At 39.3% G+C, this 14,087-nt stretch overlaps 1 protein-coding gene across 3 annotated transcripts in view; it reads left to right on the forward strand.

The window, feature by feature from the left end:
• capn5b (calpain 5b) overlaps positions 1-14,087 on the forward strand; it is a 36,186-nt gene continuing 22,099 nt past the window's right edge. Inside the window, exons 1-3 of one of the 3 annotated variants that reach the window (XR_010912110.1) lie at positions 1-180; positions 6,835-7,008; positions 13,904-14,035. Coding sequence is in view for 2 of the 3 variants with exons in the window: in XM_067492167.1 (XP_067348268.1) it covers positions 6,844-7,008; positions 13,904-14,035 (297 nt within the window). In the remaining variant the exon portion in view is untranslated. Of the gene's footprint in view, positions 288-6,834; positions 7,009-13,903; positions 14,036-14,087 lie in introns of all 3 variants that reach the window. The other 2 variants (XM_067492167.1, XM_067492166.1) reach the window with 2 other exon arrangements.

Below are 14,087 nucleotides of genomic sequence, written 5' to 3' on the forward strand. Positions count from 1 at the left end.
TCCTCTGCTCCACGGCACCTTGACGCTGCTGAGGTGAGGAGAGGAGAGAGGAGCTCCGCCAGCGGAACAGGGAGAGCGTGGTGAGGAATCCCAGCAGCCCCAGGAGAGAGAGAACCCGGCTGGACCCCGGAGGAGGACCCGAGAGAGAACCACGTTGCCACGGGAGAGGCCTCACTTCAGGTATTCGTGCCGTGAAACCGGTTCATACTGCTTTTCCCGGGTAGCCAGGTGCTTTTTGAAGGGATGTTGGAGATGGGGAGGCGGCGGTCGGCGAGGAGCACGAAACGGTTTGTTAAATCTCAGGAGATCTGTGATCCTATTAGTTACTTACCGTAGCACATTTGATTTATATAGCCTTTCTGTCCGGGGTTGCAGAGTCGCTAACGGGAGGTGAGGCTGATGGTGGGCGAGATATTTATTGAAACACGGTATTGTACAAGTGGGCTGTGCGTTTTTACTTTGCGCACAAATAGCGGAACAAGTCGGATGTCAAAGCCGCGGCTCCCGCTTTACTGTTTCTGTTTGTGCGCTGCTGAGCTTGTTGTCCTGTCCAGTAGAATTCACTGGCGTTAATTGGAGATGACAAAGGTGGGGCTCGGGGTATAGCTTTTCTAAAATTAATCTGTTTTTCAGTAATTAAAGTGTACACTAAAGACAAAGCCACAGTTGCCATGAAATGAAAACCATATCTGAAAAAAACACAAAAACACTTTAAAAACACATAACACACAAAAATTGCCCATAATCATCTATAATGGTTCCCCTAGCTAAGGCTTTTGGGTTTGGTGATATCAGACACTTTTTTACAGTAGCTCATCTCTTTGTGTTTTTTTTTTACCTCTGTCTGAGGCTCTACCCTGCATGAGGAGTAATAAATAATTTCAGAAGTGTATTGTTATGCAACACCGGGAGAGGAATAAATGCACATTAATAGTCTATGCCCATGTGGTAGCTGTAGTTTAGGCTATTTGCCAGGTATAATGGTCGTTAAAGTAGAGACTGGAGACTTCAGCCTTCTTATAAAGGATTGCGTGGTGTGTAAAAGCTCAACAGCAGTTTTAAAAACAGAAACGTGCTACAGTTGTTTTCCTTTACACAATGTAGAGTGTTACATAGTTCGGTTAAACACTGAAATAGGTGCAGAAATCCTGCTATTCAGATTTCTTCCATAGGTCCATACCATTGTTGTGTTTCAGGCTAGAAGCAATTTACTACTTATTTGATTGGCATGTATTTTATGTTACCTCACTTAATTTCACTTTTGCATCATGCAATTACATCACAAGGATAACCTGTGGTTTTGTGTATTACCAAAGAAATACACAAACAACAAACAGCATCTTTTTTATAATTTATTGTTTTTTGATTAGGCGTGTCCCCAAGAGATAACTGTAGAATAATGCTATTTAAATGATTGGGAGACCGTGGAACAGAAAATTATAAGAAACAACTAAGCCAAGTGGACTTGCAAGTAAAGGAAAGTGATTGTTGTTATAAGCGTTGCATGTCATGGTCAAGCCTATAGTAGCTGGCAGCCGGAGAAGATACTGCAGAGAGGAGAACACGATGCTGGTAGGTTGGGAAGCTGGGATAGCCCTCCTCCTTGATGCAGGGGGGAGAGAGGAGGGTGTGATGAGGGATGGTCTGGCACTCCCTCTCTCTATTTTCTCCCACTCTGTCTGTGTCTCTCTGGTATACTGGTGCATTACTGCTCCCTGTTCACTTCTCCGAGTGTAATCAGTCTGTCAGCAGAAACAGACTCAATCAGTTACTCCCCCACCACCAACACCCGAACACACTCTTTCCTGATCTCTCACCACAGTACTGTCAAATCTGTTGCTGCCTGCTGTGTACATTAATGATGTGATTCAGAGTTTTGTGAACAGCTAATATTGGGGGGGAAAAGGTATCCTCAACAACAGATGTTCTTCTTGGGAACCTAAAAGTGTTAGTTTCTCAAATTTGCATGTTGCAAAGCTAACATTCCTAGAGTCAAAAGAACGACATGGTCACATCAAATGCAAAATAAGACTGTTAATCTAATAGGCCCTCCCATGTAATGCCTGGAAGAGTGTGAGGAAATGTGTATTTTGTAGGTTTCAACACTATTATCCTCTGGTGAAACTACCTCTCCAGATAGTTTCATTAGATGAAATATCAAGTAGCATTGACTTTTTCTTCAGATCAACGGATTGTTCAAGAATGAGGTTTGCCCAGGTTCCCATGTGTAGTGACATAGGAGCTGTCCATGGCACTGCATTGTTTAGCTTTGTGTGTGTGTGTGTGTATTGTAATTAACAGTGGGTAGGGCAATGATAGCCGGAAATCAAGCAGGACAGTAGCTCTTGAGGGCCGATGTTGACTACGTATTTTTGTTTTATACTTTTTTAAAGTTTCTTTGTTTTGTTTGATTGTTTGTTTGTCAGCCATGTCAATCAATAACAACAATCATTTTTTTTCACTTTAAAATTAAGTAAGGGAGTGAGGAGTTTGGAGATCACATTGAAAAAGAAAAAAATTGATTATAGATAATTATATAATTCATAATTGCAACACTTCCAGCCACATTTGTTGCTGTTCAGCAATTGGACATACGAAGTCCAAATTGTGTATGATATACATTATATAGCTACAAATATAAATTAATGTGAAACAGCATCTATGCATGTGGTAATATTGTGTTATCAGGCTCTAATGAGCCTGCAGGAATGTCAAATTTTCCATCAGACTCCTTGATTACATTGTGTGTGTGTGTGTGTGTGTGTGTGTGTGTGTGTGTGTCTACCCAGTTTTGTACTTTGGACTTGCAGTGTAGCTGATGATTAATATGCATTGCTAGAAAAACTGCATTAGAGACTGTGTTATTATGTCCACAGCATGGCTGGAACGTTTCCTCCCACTCACTTCTGAGTGTACTGATCATTGATTGAACAGCTTTTCACCTCATTCCTTTGCAGGGCCTGTCATTTTGTGAACTGTGACTGTGTGGTCCGGAGACTGCATAGTCAGTCTGTCAAGAATTCTTTAAGTCATTTTGTCCTCAGCTGAATGTTGTCCAGTCCATTTTTGGGTTCTGTGTGAATTTTTATCAAGTTTGACTTTCCTTCTTTGTTTTTTGTGTTGTTCCAGTGCAAACAAAAACAATAAGCACATGAATACCAAAGCATTTACAATTGGAACGATTTTGTAATAGAATGGTTGCATTTTCTGACAGAATTCCACTATGAGCTCAGTAATAAACAGAGAGTAGAATTATCAACATTCTGACAGTTTCGACTGAAGTACAATTCATGGCAGAGTTGCTGTATTGGATTACACTAGATTGTACAGTTGTACCTAATAAAGTGGCCAGTGAGTGTATATATCAACTCATCGTATTGCCTAAAATGTGTGTCAGTCTTTCCTATCAGTGTATGAGATTGGTTGGCTGCTCTCAAGGAAGAAGTTAGGTTACCCCAGTCAACTTGTGGCTTGTCGCTATGGAACAATTACTGAATCACTGCCTGGCCTGTCCTGTGAGTGACAAACACTCCTTTGATGCTGGATTTACTCAGGGCAAGTGATTGGAAATTACAGCTGAAGAGTATAAACACACAGACATGGACCTAATGCAAAACAAATTATAATATGCACCACAATGGTTTTATAGGCTTTCTTGAGGACTACACATTGTAGGACTAAAAGATGGGTGTTATTTGTATTATCTTTTAATGTTTAATGAATTTAAAGTCATATCCAGCATTTAGGGATAAAAAATGCACGTTTTACTGTATTATAACAGTAAGAATATACCAAACTGATCTGGCAGTGATTTTAGTATTTTAATTAAGAACATTAAAATCCTAACTTTCTGAGCTTTGTTTTTTCTGTGTCACTTCAAAACTCATTAAGAACGATTTAGAAAAACATTCAAAAATAAAGCAATCCGTAATTTCACAGCCTGTGGGCATGTCTGTGCAGGATAACAGGTTTAAAGCTTGTTTGTTGAGTCAACCACTTCCTGACATCTAGAACCCTTAGATATCACTAGATGCTGGGTTTCTTTGTCAGGCCTGTACTGCAACAGGTGCAGCTTGTTTTAGGTTCATTTTGCCTTCAGTTTCTCCTTGAGCAATTGAAATGCTGGTTTCAGATCAGATGATTGACTTTGGCCATTGCAGAACCTTTACTGCGACGGTTTTTATGCAGGGCAGAGAAGTGTCTCAGTGTTCTTTCTCTGCAGGTAATCCTGTTGGCAGTTTGCTGAGACCAGATGACAGCATGGTTTTCCCCATTGCAATTATGAGCCAAGACACCAGACCATCTGTCAGCCTTAGCTTCCAACTGTGACCTCCTCATTCCCCCAGGAACTTTATCACTCATTCAGGCTATCTTGTTAATTCTTCTGAATTGACATTGTTGGATATTTCCCTAAGATCAAACACTGTGTGGACTAATAGCTTTAGTTAATAGTAACACAGACCAGGTGTTATTTGTGACATATGCTTGTTTATTCACCTTCTCAACCAGTTTAAGACTGGGAAGTTTGGCTGTAAGGAAATGTTTGGCTGTGTAAATGTCCTGATTCTTCCATAGATGGTTACATGGGCTATTTAGATTCAACATAAGGGGATGAAAAGAATTTGATTTATCTGAATGTTAGGAAAAGTTAGTATTTGATGCATTCATGTTAATGATATCTGAAAGGGCAGTAGTCAGATTTAATTTTGCTCTGGTTGTCCTTTTGATTTGATATCTCTCTATGTTGACTTAAATTTCCCAAGCCCGGTAGAAATTGGGAAGAGGGTTGCTTTAGGAAGGGCAAATCAGATGTTGGAAGTCAAACACGTTAGCTTAGCCTAAAAATAGCTTCAATTAATAGTGTTGCATGGTTGTAATGTGATATTAAGAGAGATTTACAGTGCATTCAGAAAGTTTTCAGACTTCACTTTTTAAAATTTTGTTATGTTGCAGCCTGATACTGTAGTTGTTCAAATTACATTTTTTTCTTATTAATCAGTATGCCATATTGACAAAGTATAAACAGAATATTATTAATGTTTGTACATTTATTCAAATTAAAAGTAACTACAATATCACGTGTACACAAGTATGTAGACCCTGAAGCACCTTTGGCAGCAATTACAGCCTCAATCTTTTTGGGTATGATGTGACAAGGTTTGCAAACCTGAACTGGGGGATTTTCTGTCATTCTTCTTTGCAAATCCTCTCACTTGGGTTTGATGGGGACCTTTGGTAGCCATTACTAGGTCTTTCCAGAGATGTTCAATAGTGTTTATGTCAGGGCTCTGGCTGGGTTACTGTGGGACAATTACAGAGTTGTCCCCTAAGCCACTGTGTTGTCTTCGCTGTGTGCTTAGGATTGTTGTCATGTTAGAAGGGGAACCTTCAGCCCAGTCTGAGGTCTTGAGCACTGTGGAACAGGTTTTACTTGAGAATATTTCTGCACTTTCCTCCATTCAGCTTTTCCTCAACCTTGACCAGTCTCCCTGTCCCTGCTGCTAAAAAACATCCCCACAGCATGATGCTTCCACCACCATGCTTCACTGTAGGGATGGTATTTGGCAGGTGATTAGCCGTGCCTGGTTTCGTTTAGAACTGAGGCCAAAAAGTTCAATCTTGTTTTCATCAGAACAGAGAATCTTGGTCCTTGCAGTCTGAGGGTCCTTCAGGTGCTTTTTTGCAAACTCCAAGTGGGATTTAATGTATTTTATTCTGAGCTCTGCAGAATAAAATACTTTGATCTCATTGCTTTTGTTCTTATACAGCGTAAATTGTAAGCTGCACGGCCTTCTACAGAGAGTTTTGTGCCTTTTCATATCATTAAAATCATGTCTAATCAATGTAATTTACTATAGGTGGACTGCAGTCAAGGTGTAGAAACATCTCAACAACAATCAAGATAAATGGCAGGCATCTGAGCTAAATTTCAAGTGTTGTTGCAAAGCGTCTGAATACTTATGTACACTTGATATTTCAGTTTTAGTTAATACATTTACAGACATTTCTAAAATTCTGATTTCACTTTGTCATTATTACATTTTTTTCAATTCAACTTTATTCTTTGTTTATTCACAACAAAGTAATCTCAGGGCACTTTACAGAATAAAGTCAAGATTATAAAGAGAACCCAACAATTCCCCCTGGAGCAAGCCATAGGCAACAGTGGAGAGGAAAAACTCCCTTTAACGGAAGAAACCTCCAGCAGAACCAGGCTCAGGGTGGACGGCCATCTGCCTCGACCAGTTGGGGTGAGTGGAAAAGGGAGATAGAAAAGAACAGAGCAACAAAAATCAACAACAAAACATCGGGCAGATTGGTAGGACCAGTAGCTGCACGCTGGAAGACACACAGCTTCAAAGCCGGGGGACACCTGCAGAAAGGGACAGAGGAGGACATGGACATGGAGGATTATTAGTTACTGAATGGAGATTAGTGAGAAAAAATTGAAAAACTGTTGTATCAGGCTGCAAGATAATAAAATTGGAAAGAGTGAAGGGTCCTGAAAACTTTCCTAATAAACTATAAACTAGATTAAGCTTTTTTTTAGTTTCCAGCATGCAGGAATACATTACATTTTCGATTAGACTGTCACAATTTATCATGCGTAACATTTTCTAAATGTATAATGTTTAAAGGTTTTCATAAGTTAAAATATGAATATGAATATGACATTCTTTGTCCAAACCCAGTTTTTCTGATGAAAAACCGTGTTCGTAAAATGAGCGAAAGTATGATCAAAATAATGTGCATCTGTTGCATGTTGAGGATTTTATACTCTATGGCTTTGGTCTGACCATTGTCTCCTTATTCCACTGTGGTTGTGTTCCTTAGGGCTGCAGTATGTTCACTTCAGTGAAGGCCTTTGAGGGGCAGCAGTACTCCACCCTTAAGAGGCAGTGCTTGCAGAGTGGCCTGCTCTTTGAGGACCCCCGCTTCCCCACCATCGACGACTCACTTTTTTACCAGGGCAACAGAATTGGACGTGTAGTCTGGAAGAGACCTCGGGTAAGTTGGTTTGTGCAGTAAAAGACATTTAGCTGACGAATATTTTTTATTTTGAGGCTGCTTATTGAGCCTACTGACCTTTTATCAGGCCCATTTTCTTTATCAGTATCAGTAATGGCAACTGGTGCAGTGCTTGAATGGAGCCAAACTTAATTTTGATGTGGCCTTTGAAAAGAGTTCCTACCACAGGTCAAAGAGATGAAGGTTATGTAAAATGGCTACACTCAATTGCCCCTAGTTGTGATTGTCAGTTTGTCAGCATTGTGATAGACTGAGGCCCTGTCCTGGTTGTACCCTGCCTCTCCCTCAATGTCAGCTGGGATCAGATCCAATATTCCTATGACCCTCTGATGGATAAGCAGGTATGGCTAGTGGTACAAAGTGGAAATCATCTAAGACACACAAAAATGCTTATTGTATGGAATCAGGTGAAAGTAGCTATACGCGCTTAATATATACGTCAAATAGCACACTGAGTTCCATATTTAGATATGTGTCTATGTTTCCAAGTTTAAATGAGTGTGTTAAATCACATTTGAATATTAATTGAGATAGAAAATCTGTTGAAAGTGTTAATTGACCCACATTAAGCATTGTTAGACACTGTCCCTTTTGATTGCGTAAACAAAATCCCAGTACCTGGTACCAGTGTGTTACTGGTACAATTTAAATTTCTTCTCAATCCCCAGAGTGGGTAGTAGTTATTGTACCTTTTAAAATATTCATCAAAATTCATGTTGGGGATCTATCAGTGCCATTGTTTTCTGCAAAAGTTTGTTGACCTACAGTATGATTAATCATTTATAATTTAGCAGATATCACTGTGTTAGCAGTTATTAATCATTCCTCCGCTATACTCTTTAGTCTCTTGTATGTGTTATTAGGCATGTCAGAGATCAAGTGATTACTGACATTAATTTAATAGACTAAATGCATTAAGTAGCAATGCAGAAGATTAGTACACATCTCGTAGCTGTTAGAAGTCAACAGAAGGGCATGCAGTTTTCTGTATTCTGTCCTGATGTGTGAGCTGCTGTCTAACAGTTAGCTAGATATCAAAGGCTCATGCCAAAACCCAACTACCATCTTCAATAGATGCTAGAGGCTGTAATGTGAGTCAAACACCTCTGTAACTGTGCTGCTAACATTCAGGAGAAGCAGAACCCTAATCAGTCCTTTCAGAATATGAATATCATCATCAGCACAGTAGTTATGAACTGTGATCCACATGCTCAACTCACCATTTTACTGGTCATAATAAATATTGATGTATTTCTTGGTCTAAAAGTCGGTGCAGCAATATCTGTGCAACTCCAAATATGTTTTCCACCTGAGCAGATGTTTCCAGCAGCTGCGCTATCATTAGCTACACTTAACAACACACAGGTCACTCCCAACATGTAGATAAAATCTGTGCATTATTTTCCATACAATCTGTAAACTAGACTCTGCTGTTGCAAGATTGGTGTAACCTGTCATGCTAATTTAATAACATTACAGGAATGGTAATTACATGTTCAAAGCTATTACACTTATGATAAAGGTTAATCACACTTTTGGTTTGAGAAACCTTCAGTCTGATAGTTTCAGTTAACTCAGAAAATCTGTTTTTTAATTTGTACAATGTAATTTACTCAGACTTGGCAGTATGTAATGGTAGTGAATAAAAACAATTTGACTATGTATTTCATAAAATGTCAATTATAAACTGTTTGTAAACATGACCGAGTATTGATGAACAAATAGTTTGAAACTGACATCTTTGCCATGCGTGATTCAGTGGCAGATAATATCAGATGCAGGGCCTCAGGATTTAGAGAGCTGACTCCCCTGGCACTATTATCCCTCTTACACAGCAGGCTGTAGTTCTGGATGGAGTAACCTCCTTCTGCTTGTGTGCTGCTGCAGCGACAGCCAGTGTGCATCGCCATGGAAACTGGGTCACAGAGATTATATGTTTTGGTCTGTGCTGATGTCAGTCATGCAGACTGAAAACCGGGAGAAGTCAAGAGGAGAAAAAACAGGAGGAGCACCCTCTTCATCCAGGACATGACTTGTGTCTTCACTGACAGTGGTTTATGTGGGGAGCTTTGGAATCCCAAGCTGGGACATTTTGACTCATCATTTTTATTAAAGCGCATGTCTGGAGAAGCTTGCTATGGCTGAATTTTGTCTACCTATTTTCTACTGTTTTTAATGAATTACAAGCAAAACTGAATAAAATTCCATTGCTCATTTAGCACTGATGCACATTCCTAACATTTAATTTCAATTCCTGCCTTCAGTCTTAGAAAATTTACAAATTTTAAATCTATGTAAATGTTTTATCATTGTACAGTAACTGCCCTTCTCAGGATTCCAAGCAACCTTTTGTTTGTGTCGGAGTCTGGTGATGATTTACCTCTAACCATACCATCTTGTTCGGTCGCCTTGTAAAACATTTCAGCATCTCTCATTTTGCCTTTCAATATTTCAAATTATATCGCCACTACAGAAAATTCTGTTTCTTTCTAAGGCCTTATGATTGTTTCCAGATCAAAGTTGTTGTTGTTAACATTCCTGAACTCTGGAGCGACAGTCCTGAAGCTGCAGATTTACATTAATATCTATATACAGACATAAATGTTACAGTTTTAGAAGAGTGGCTATGTTACCTTTTTAAAAGCCTGTCAGCAACAGTCTGATATGTGGCAGTAAGTGGACACTTAAAAACAAAAAAAAACCTTTCAACCTGGTCATTAATCATCTCAATGGATTTTTGGATTCCAGCTCCCTGACCGACATTTTTATCTCAAACAACTTATAAATATTCAGTTTTTACCCATAAAACAAGGCAGAGATGTTTTCTGATGGACAAGGAGACCCTTCTTTACAGCCTCTTTAGCTGATTTGACAGTCAGACATTCAGAGATCCAAACATTTGAAGTTAAACTTAAACTGACCCTTTTCTTTTTTTTTTTTTTTTTTTTTTTACTTCTTTCCTAATTTACTGTACTTATTAATGTGAACTAGATACTATTTTGAATTGAGGGGAGCAGTTAATTAAGCAACTGGTTAAGGCTTTCAAAACCACCATAATTTAGTGTTGATGGTAGACCAGTTGACAAAATATTTTGGAAAAAATAACTGCTATGGCCACAAATAACAGAATCTCCAAGATGTTACTCTCCACACATGCCCCATTCTCTCCTTGTTGAAAGTTTTATTGAAATTCATTTATGTAGATGGTTTTACCTAAAAGATTGCAACAAGTAGGAATACAATTCCTACAGTTGTTTTGTTGCTTTCCTGTAGGACTTCTAACTGCTGTATTGATGGAGTAGTAAAGGTCAAATGGTATTTGGTTAGTGTTAATGTCATTTCAGAATGTAGTTTTCTTTAGCTGTACAAGGTTATATAAATAATCGCAGAGTTTCCTGACATGATTTTATCTAGTAACAAGTCAAGGTAAGATCCTGATTGGCCTGGCACAATAAGATTTGTTTTAGATGTCTCATGTATTCAGTACAGACAAATTGCAGTGGTGTTGAGAAGATTTAATAATTTCTTCTATGGTTTAGAGAAACACTTAATTTGTTAGTAGGACGTTTTGTTGTGGACTTTTAATTAGATTTGCTGGCAATAATAAAAATGCCATCCCATCCTTATTCTTTAAATCTATGTGCAAATAAATTTTGATTTATGTTCAGGGGCTAAAGGACTCCCACAGTTTCCCACTGTAATTTGTCAACAAACCCCACAGAGACCTCCTCTTCCCCTATTGGTCAGTGATGGAGTAAAGAGCTTTTCTTCCTAACCACAACTCTCACAGCTCCTGATGATAATGTTTATTGCCGGAAAAGCTCTATTTTTGTTTTGAAATCAAGAACCTTAGTCATAGCAAGACTTCTGTTCAACAGCTGATAGCTTCTTATGTTTACAAATAGGCGATAGAACACAGCAGAAAGCTTGTGTTCGATGCAAAATAATTCTGAAATGGAAAATGAGTTATATGTTGAGAGCACATGCACACATCAGCAGGGCTGATGGGCTATTTTAAAATTAACAGCCAGTCAAGCTGCTCCCAGTGTGAATCCAGAGATCCTAGGGGCTGTGCTATCAGTGTCAGGGTGAAGGTTCACAGGCATACCATCCCCCCTGAGCCTTTTGTGCTCACTGTTATCCTTGCTCTGGTGCATCTAGGTGATATTTATGGCTGCAGTGAAGTCCCAGTGGCAGAGCATGTGGACATAAAGACCAAGCTATAATAAAATGTCTGTCTGTCTCACATAGTCTTTGAGCATGTGTGTTTTTCCTCCTGCCCTTCTCTTTGTCTGCCTCCATCTCCTCCTCAGATTTGTAATTATTTTTGTCTTGTTAGGGAAGACTTAGGGTGATGCAGTGATGGTATATATAAATGATAGAAATTGATTAACAAATACTTTTGTGTCCTATTTACAGTATACCAAACTAGCTGTCCCTTTAATACATTGTGAGGAAAGTTGCTAGTGATCCCCTTGCTTGGACTGCCTCATCAGTATCGAAGTAGATACTGAGCGAATATTAAGCAGTTATGAGCCAGATGTTTACATTCATTCATTACAGAAATGAGTATTTTTGTTACAAAGACAGAAGACATTGAGACAGGTCCAGGTGAACCTATGGCAAGAAGTGGTCGTACCAAATATTGGTTTTCTGTTACCAAAACCTTCGTGTTTTTTGTGCCTCTTACAAGGCTCGGTGAAGATGTACTGCTGGATCTTACTTTTTATGTAGCTTTGTGCCCATGGGTGGTTGTGTGTTCTGTGTAAATGTGGCTGATAGTTGGTGCTGAGGAGGGCTATAAAGGTGGTTAAATGGTTCTCAGTAGACGGGTAAATGATTAGGCCACAATATTCACATTACTTCAGTGTGTGTAAGGCCAGGGAGGAATCGATACTCTATTACTCTTCCGTCTGATCCAATCCCTAGACGCCGGGGCACCACAGGGAACTCTTACCGCTTCTCAGACTCCACCAATCAATGTTGTTGTGGACAGGGAAAATCTTTATCAGAGATCTTAATTCTGGTACTGGTCAGACATACAGAAGTTCCATTAAACAGTGTCCCAGTATTGCGTGCTACGGTGTGCCCACTAGCACGTACTATAGACACGCATTTCAGACAGTAAGCATTGCAGCACTGGTGTGTTTCAGGTGAAAGTTGCTGTTGGGAGAGGCTGCAGGCCCCCAGGGAGCACTGCAGTGGCCTCTGCTTCTGATTAAAACTTTGCTTTTGCAGCTTTGCAGAGTCAGGGAATTGCAGGCCTTGGCTTTGTCCCATGTGTGGGCTTTTGTTGCCCTCACTTAAACATATCTCATTTATATGTACGTGCTGTGATATGTACATTCTCTAGCCTGGTAGATACTGTTTATGACTAAAATAGTAAAGTTGCAAGTTTCCCCAGATGTATTTTTTTCCATGGCATTCATTTAATATTTTAATTAAAATGGTTATGTCGTATTTGCTTGTATTCTAACTCAGGGTTGAGCGTGAAAAGTGATAAGAGTAAAATTATGTTAATTCTGAGCACTTTTAAAAACTAACCAGTTTTTAACCAGCTCTACAATGGAAACAGTGATAGCAAAATTAGCATTAGCTATAGAGTCACCATACCCCCTTTTAGGGGATATACAGCAGATAAAATAACAAAGTTATTACTTCAGAAAAAGTGTTTATTACGCTCAAACAAAGGTCAGTCACAGTAAAGTCTAAATGGGCTAATTTTTTATAACACAGCAGTACCAATTTCAAATAATTAGTCAGAGACAGGTGTTGTGGCCCACCCTGTTGATTTGCTTGTCATTTCAGCTAAATTCATTCAGGCCAGAGAGCTGAGCCCAGGACCTTCCCACTTTTATTGGCAGTGAATTGGCATTGTTTTGATTTTTCTGACCTCCTGTAACTGGACAGTTCAGTAATACACTAGATTGCAACCTGCGACTTACAGGGCAAATACAGCAAAATTACTATGTACTTAACAAGATGAGAATAAGAAAAATACCTACAGTGCTAGTATCTTGTAGTTACGGGGTAAAGCATTAGCGACAGTCATAAGTAATCCCTCTCTCCACTGTAACTGGGAGTTAGTCTGCTGCTGACCAAATTGTGAAAGATATTTTCTCTCTTACCACATCACTAATGTACTAATGAGTAACTACTGCACAATGTGACAGAGAAAACAGCTGGTTAACTAGCTCTGTGTCTGTCATGAAATAACAGCACACTTTAGTGCCCGACCACATGACACATATTGTACTAATCAAAGTACGATACGAACAATGTCAATCAGAACAAAAAGAGCTATTTGAGAGTAACCTTTCTGTTCCAGTTTTAAGATAAAATTAGGCTGGTTTAAGGGCTGTGCTTAGACATTATTTGTGATGGTTAAGGTTGGAGTAAGGAGCTAGCGAATACATTGTCAGTGTTATCACAACTATAGTTAGACACAGATTTGTGTGGGTGGGAGAGGAACATAACGTAAACAGAAACAAATAGGTATGTACTGTAGGCAGAAGGGAACCACAGGAAATGTGATTTTACAAATGCATAACGCCCTCCCACGCTTGGGTAACAGACCATGATACATGAGTGCAGAAGGACAGATGGTCTCTTTCTGATTCATGAATTTACCTCAGTAACACATTTACATTCCTATGTGTCTTAAGGTTTTTGACTACACAGGTACTTGATTGAGCATAACCCTTTTTCACAGCCATTTTTCAGCCTGCAAAGGATTAATTTACATAAAATTTAAAATGACAAAAATGTAACACGTTGTAACAAAATGAACACCTTAAGTATGATAATTGCACTAAGCCACTTCTGCTTGACTTAATCCAGACCCCCCAATTATTTTCTATCTTTGGTGGTGTAGGAGCTGTGTGAAGACCCTCACCTGTTTGTAGATGGCATCAGCGCGCACGATCTCCACCAAGGACAATTGGGTAACTGCTGGTTTGTGGCAGCGTGTTCAAGTCTGGCCTCCAGAGAGTCTCTGTGGCAAAAAGTAAGTAATGTATGTTTGGTATATGTATGTGTTTGTCTGTTATCTGCTTCTT

Source organism: Channa argus, chromosome 22 (assembly GCF_033026475.1).
Source record: "Channa argus isolate prfri chromosome 22, Channa argus male v1.0, whole genome shotgun sequence".
Classification (NCBI taxonomy): Eukaryota; Metazoa; Chordata; class Actinopteri; order Anabantiformes; family Channidae; genus Channa; species Channa argus.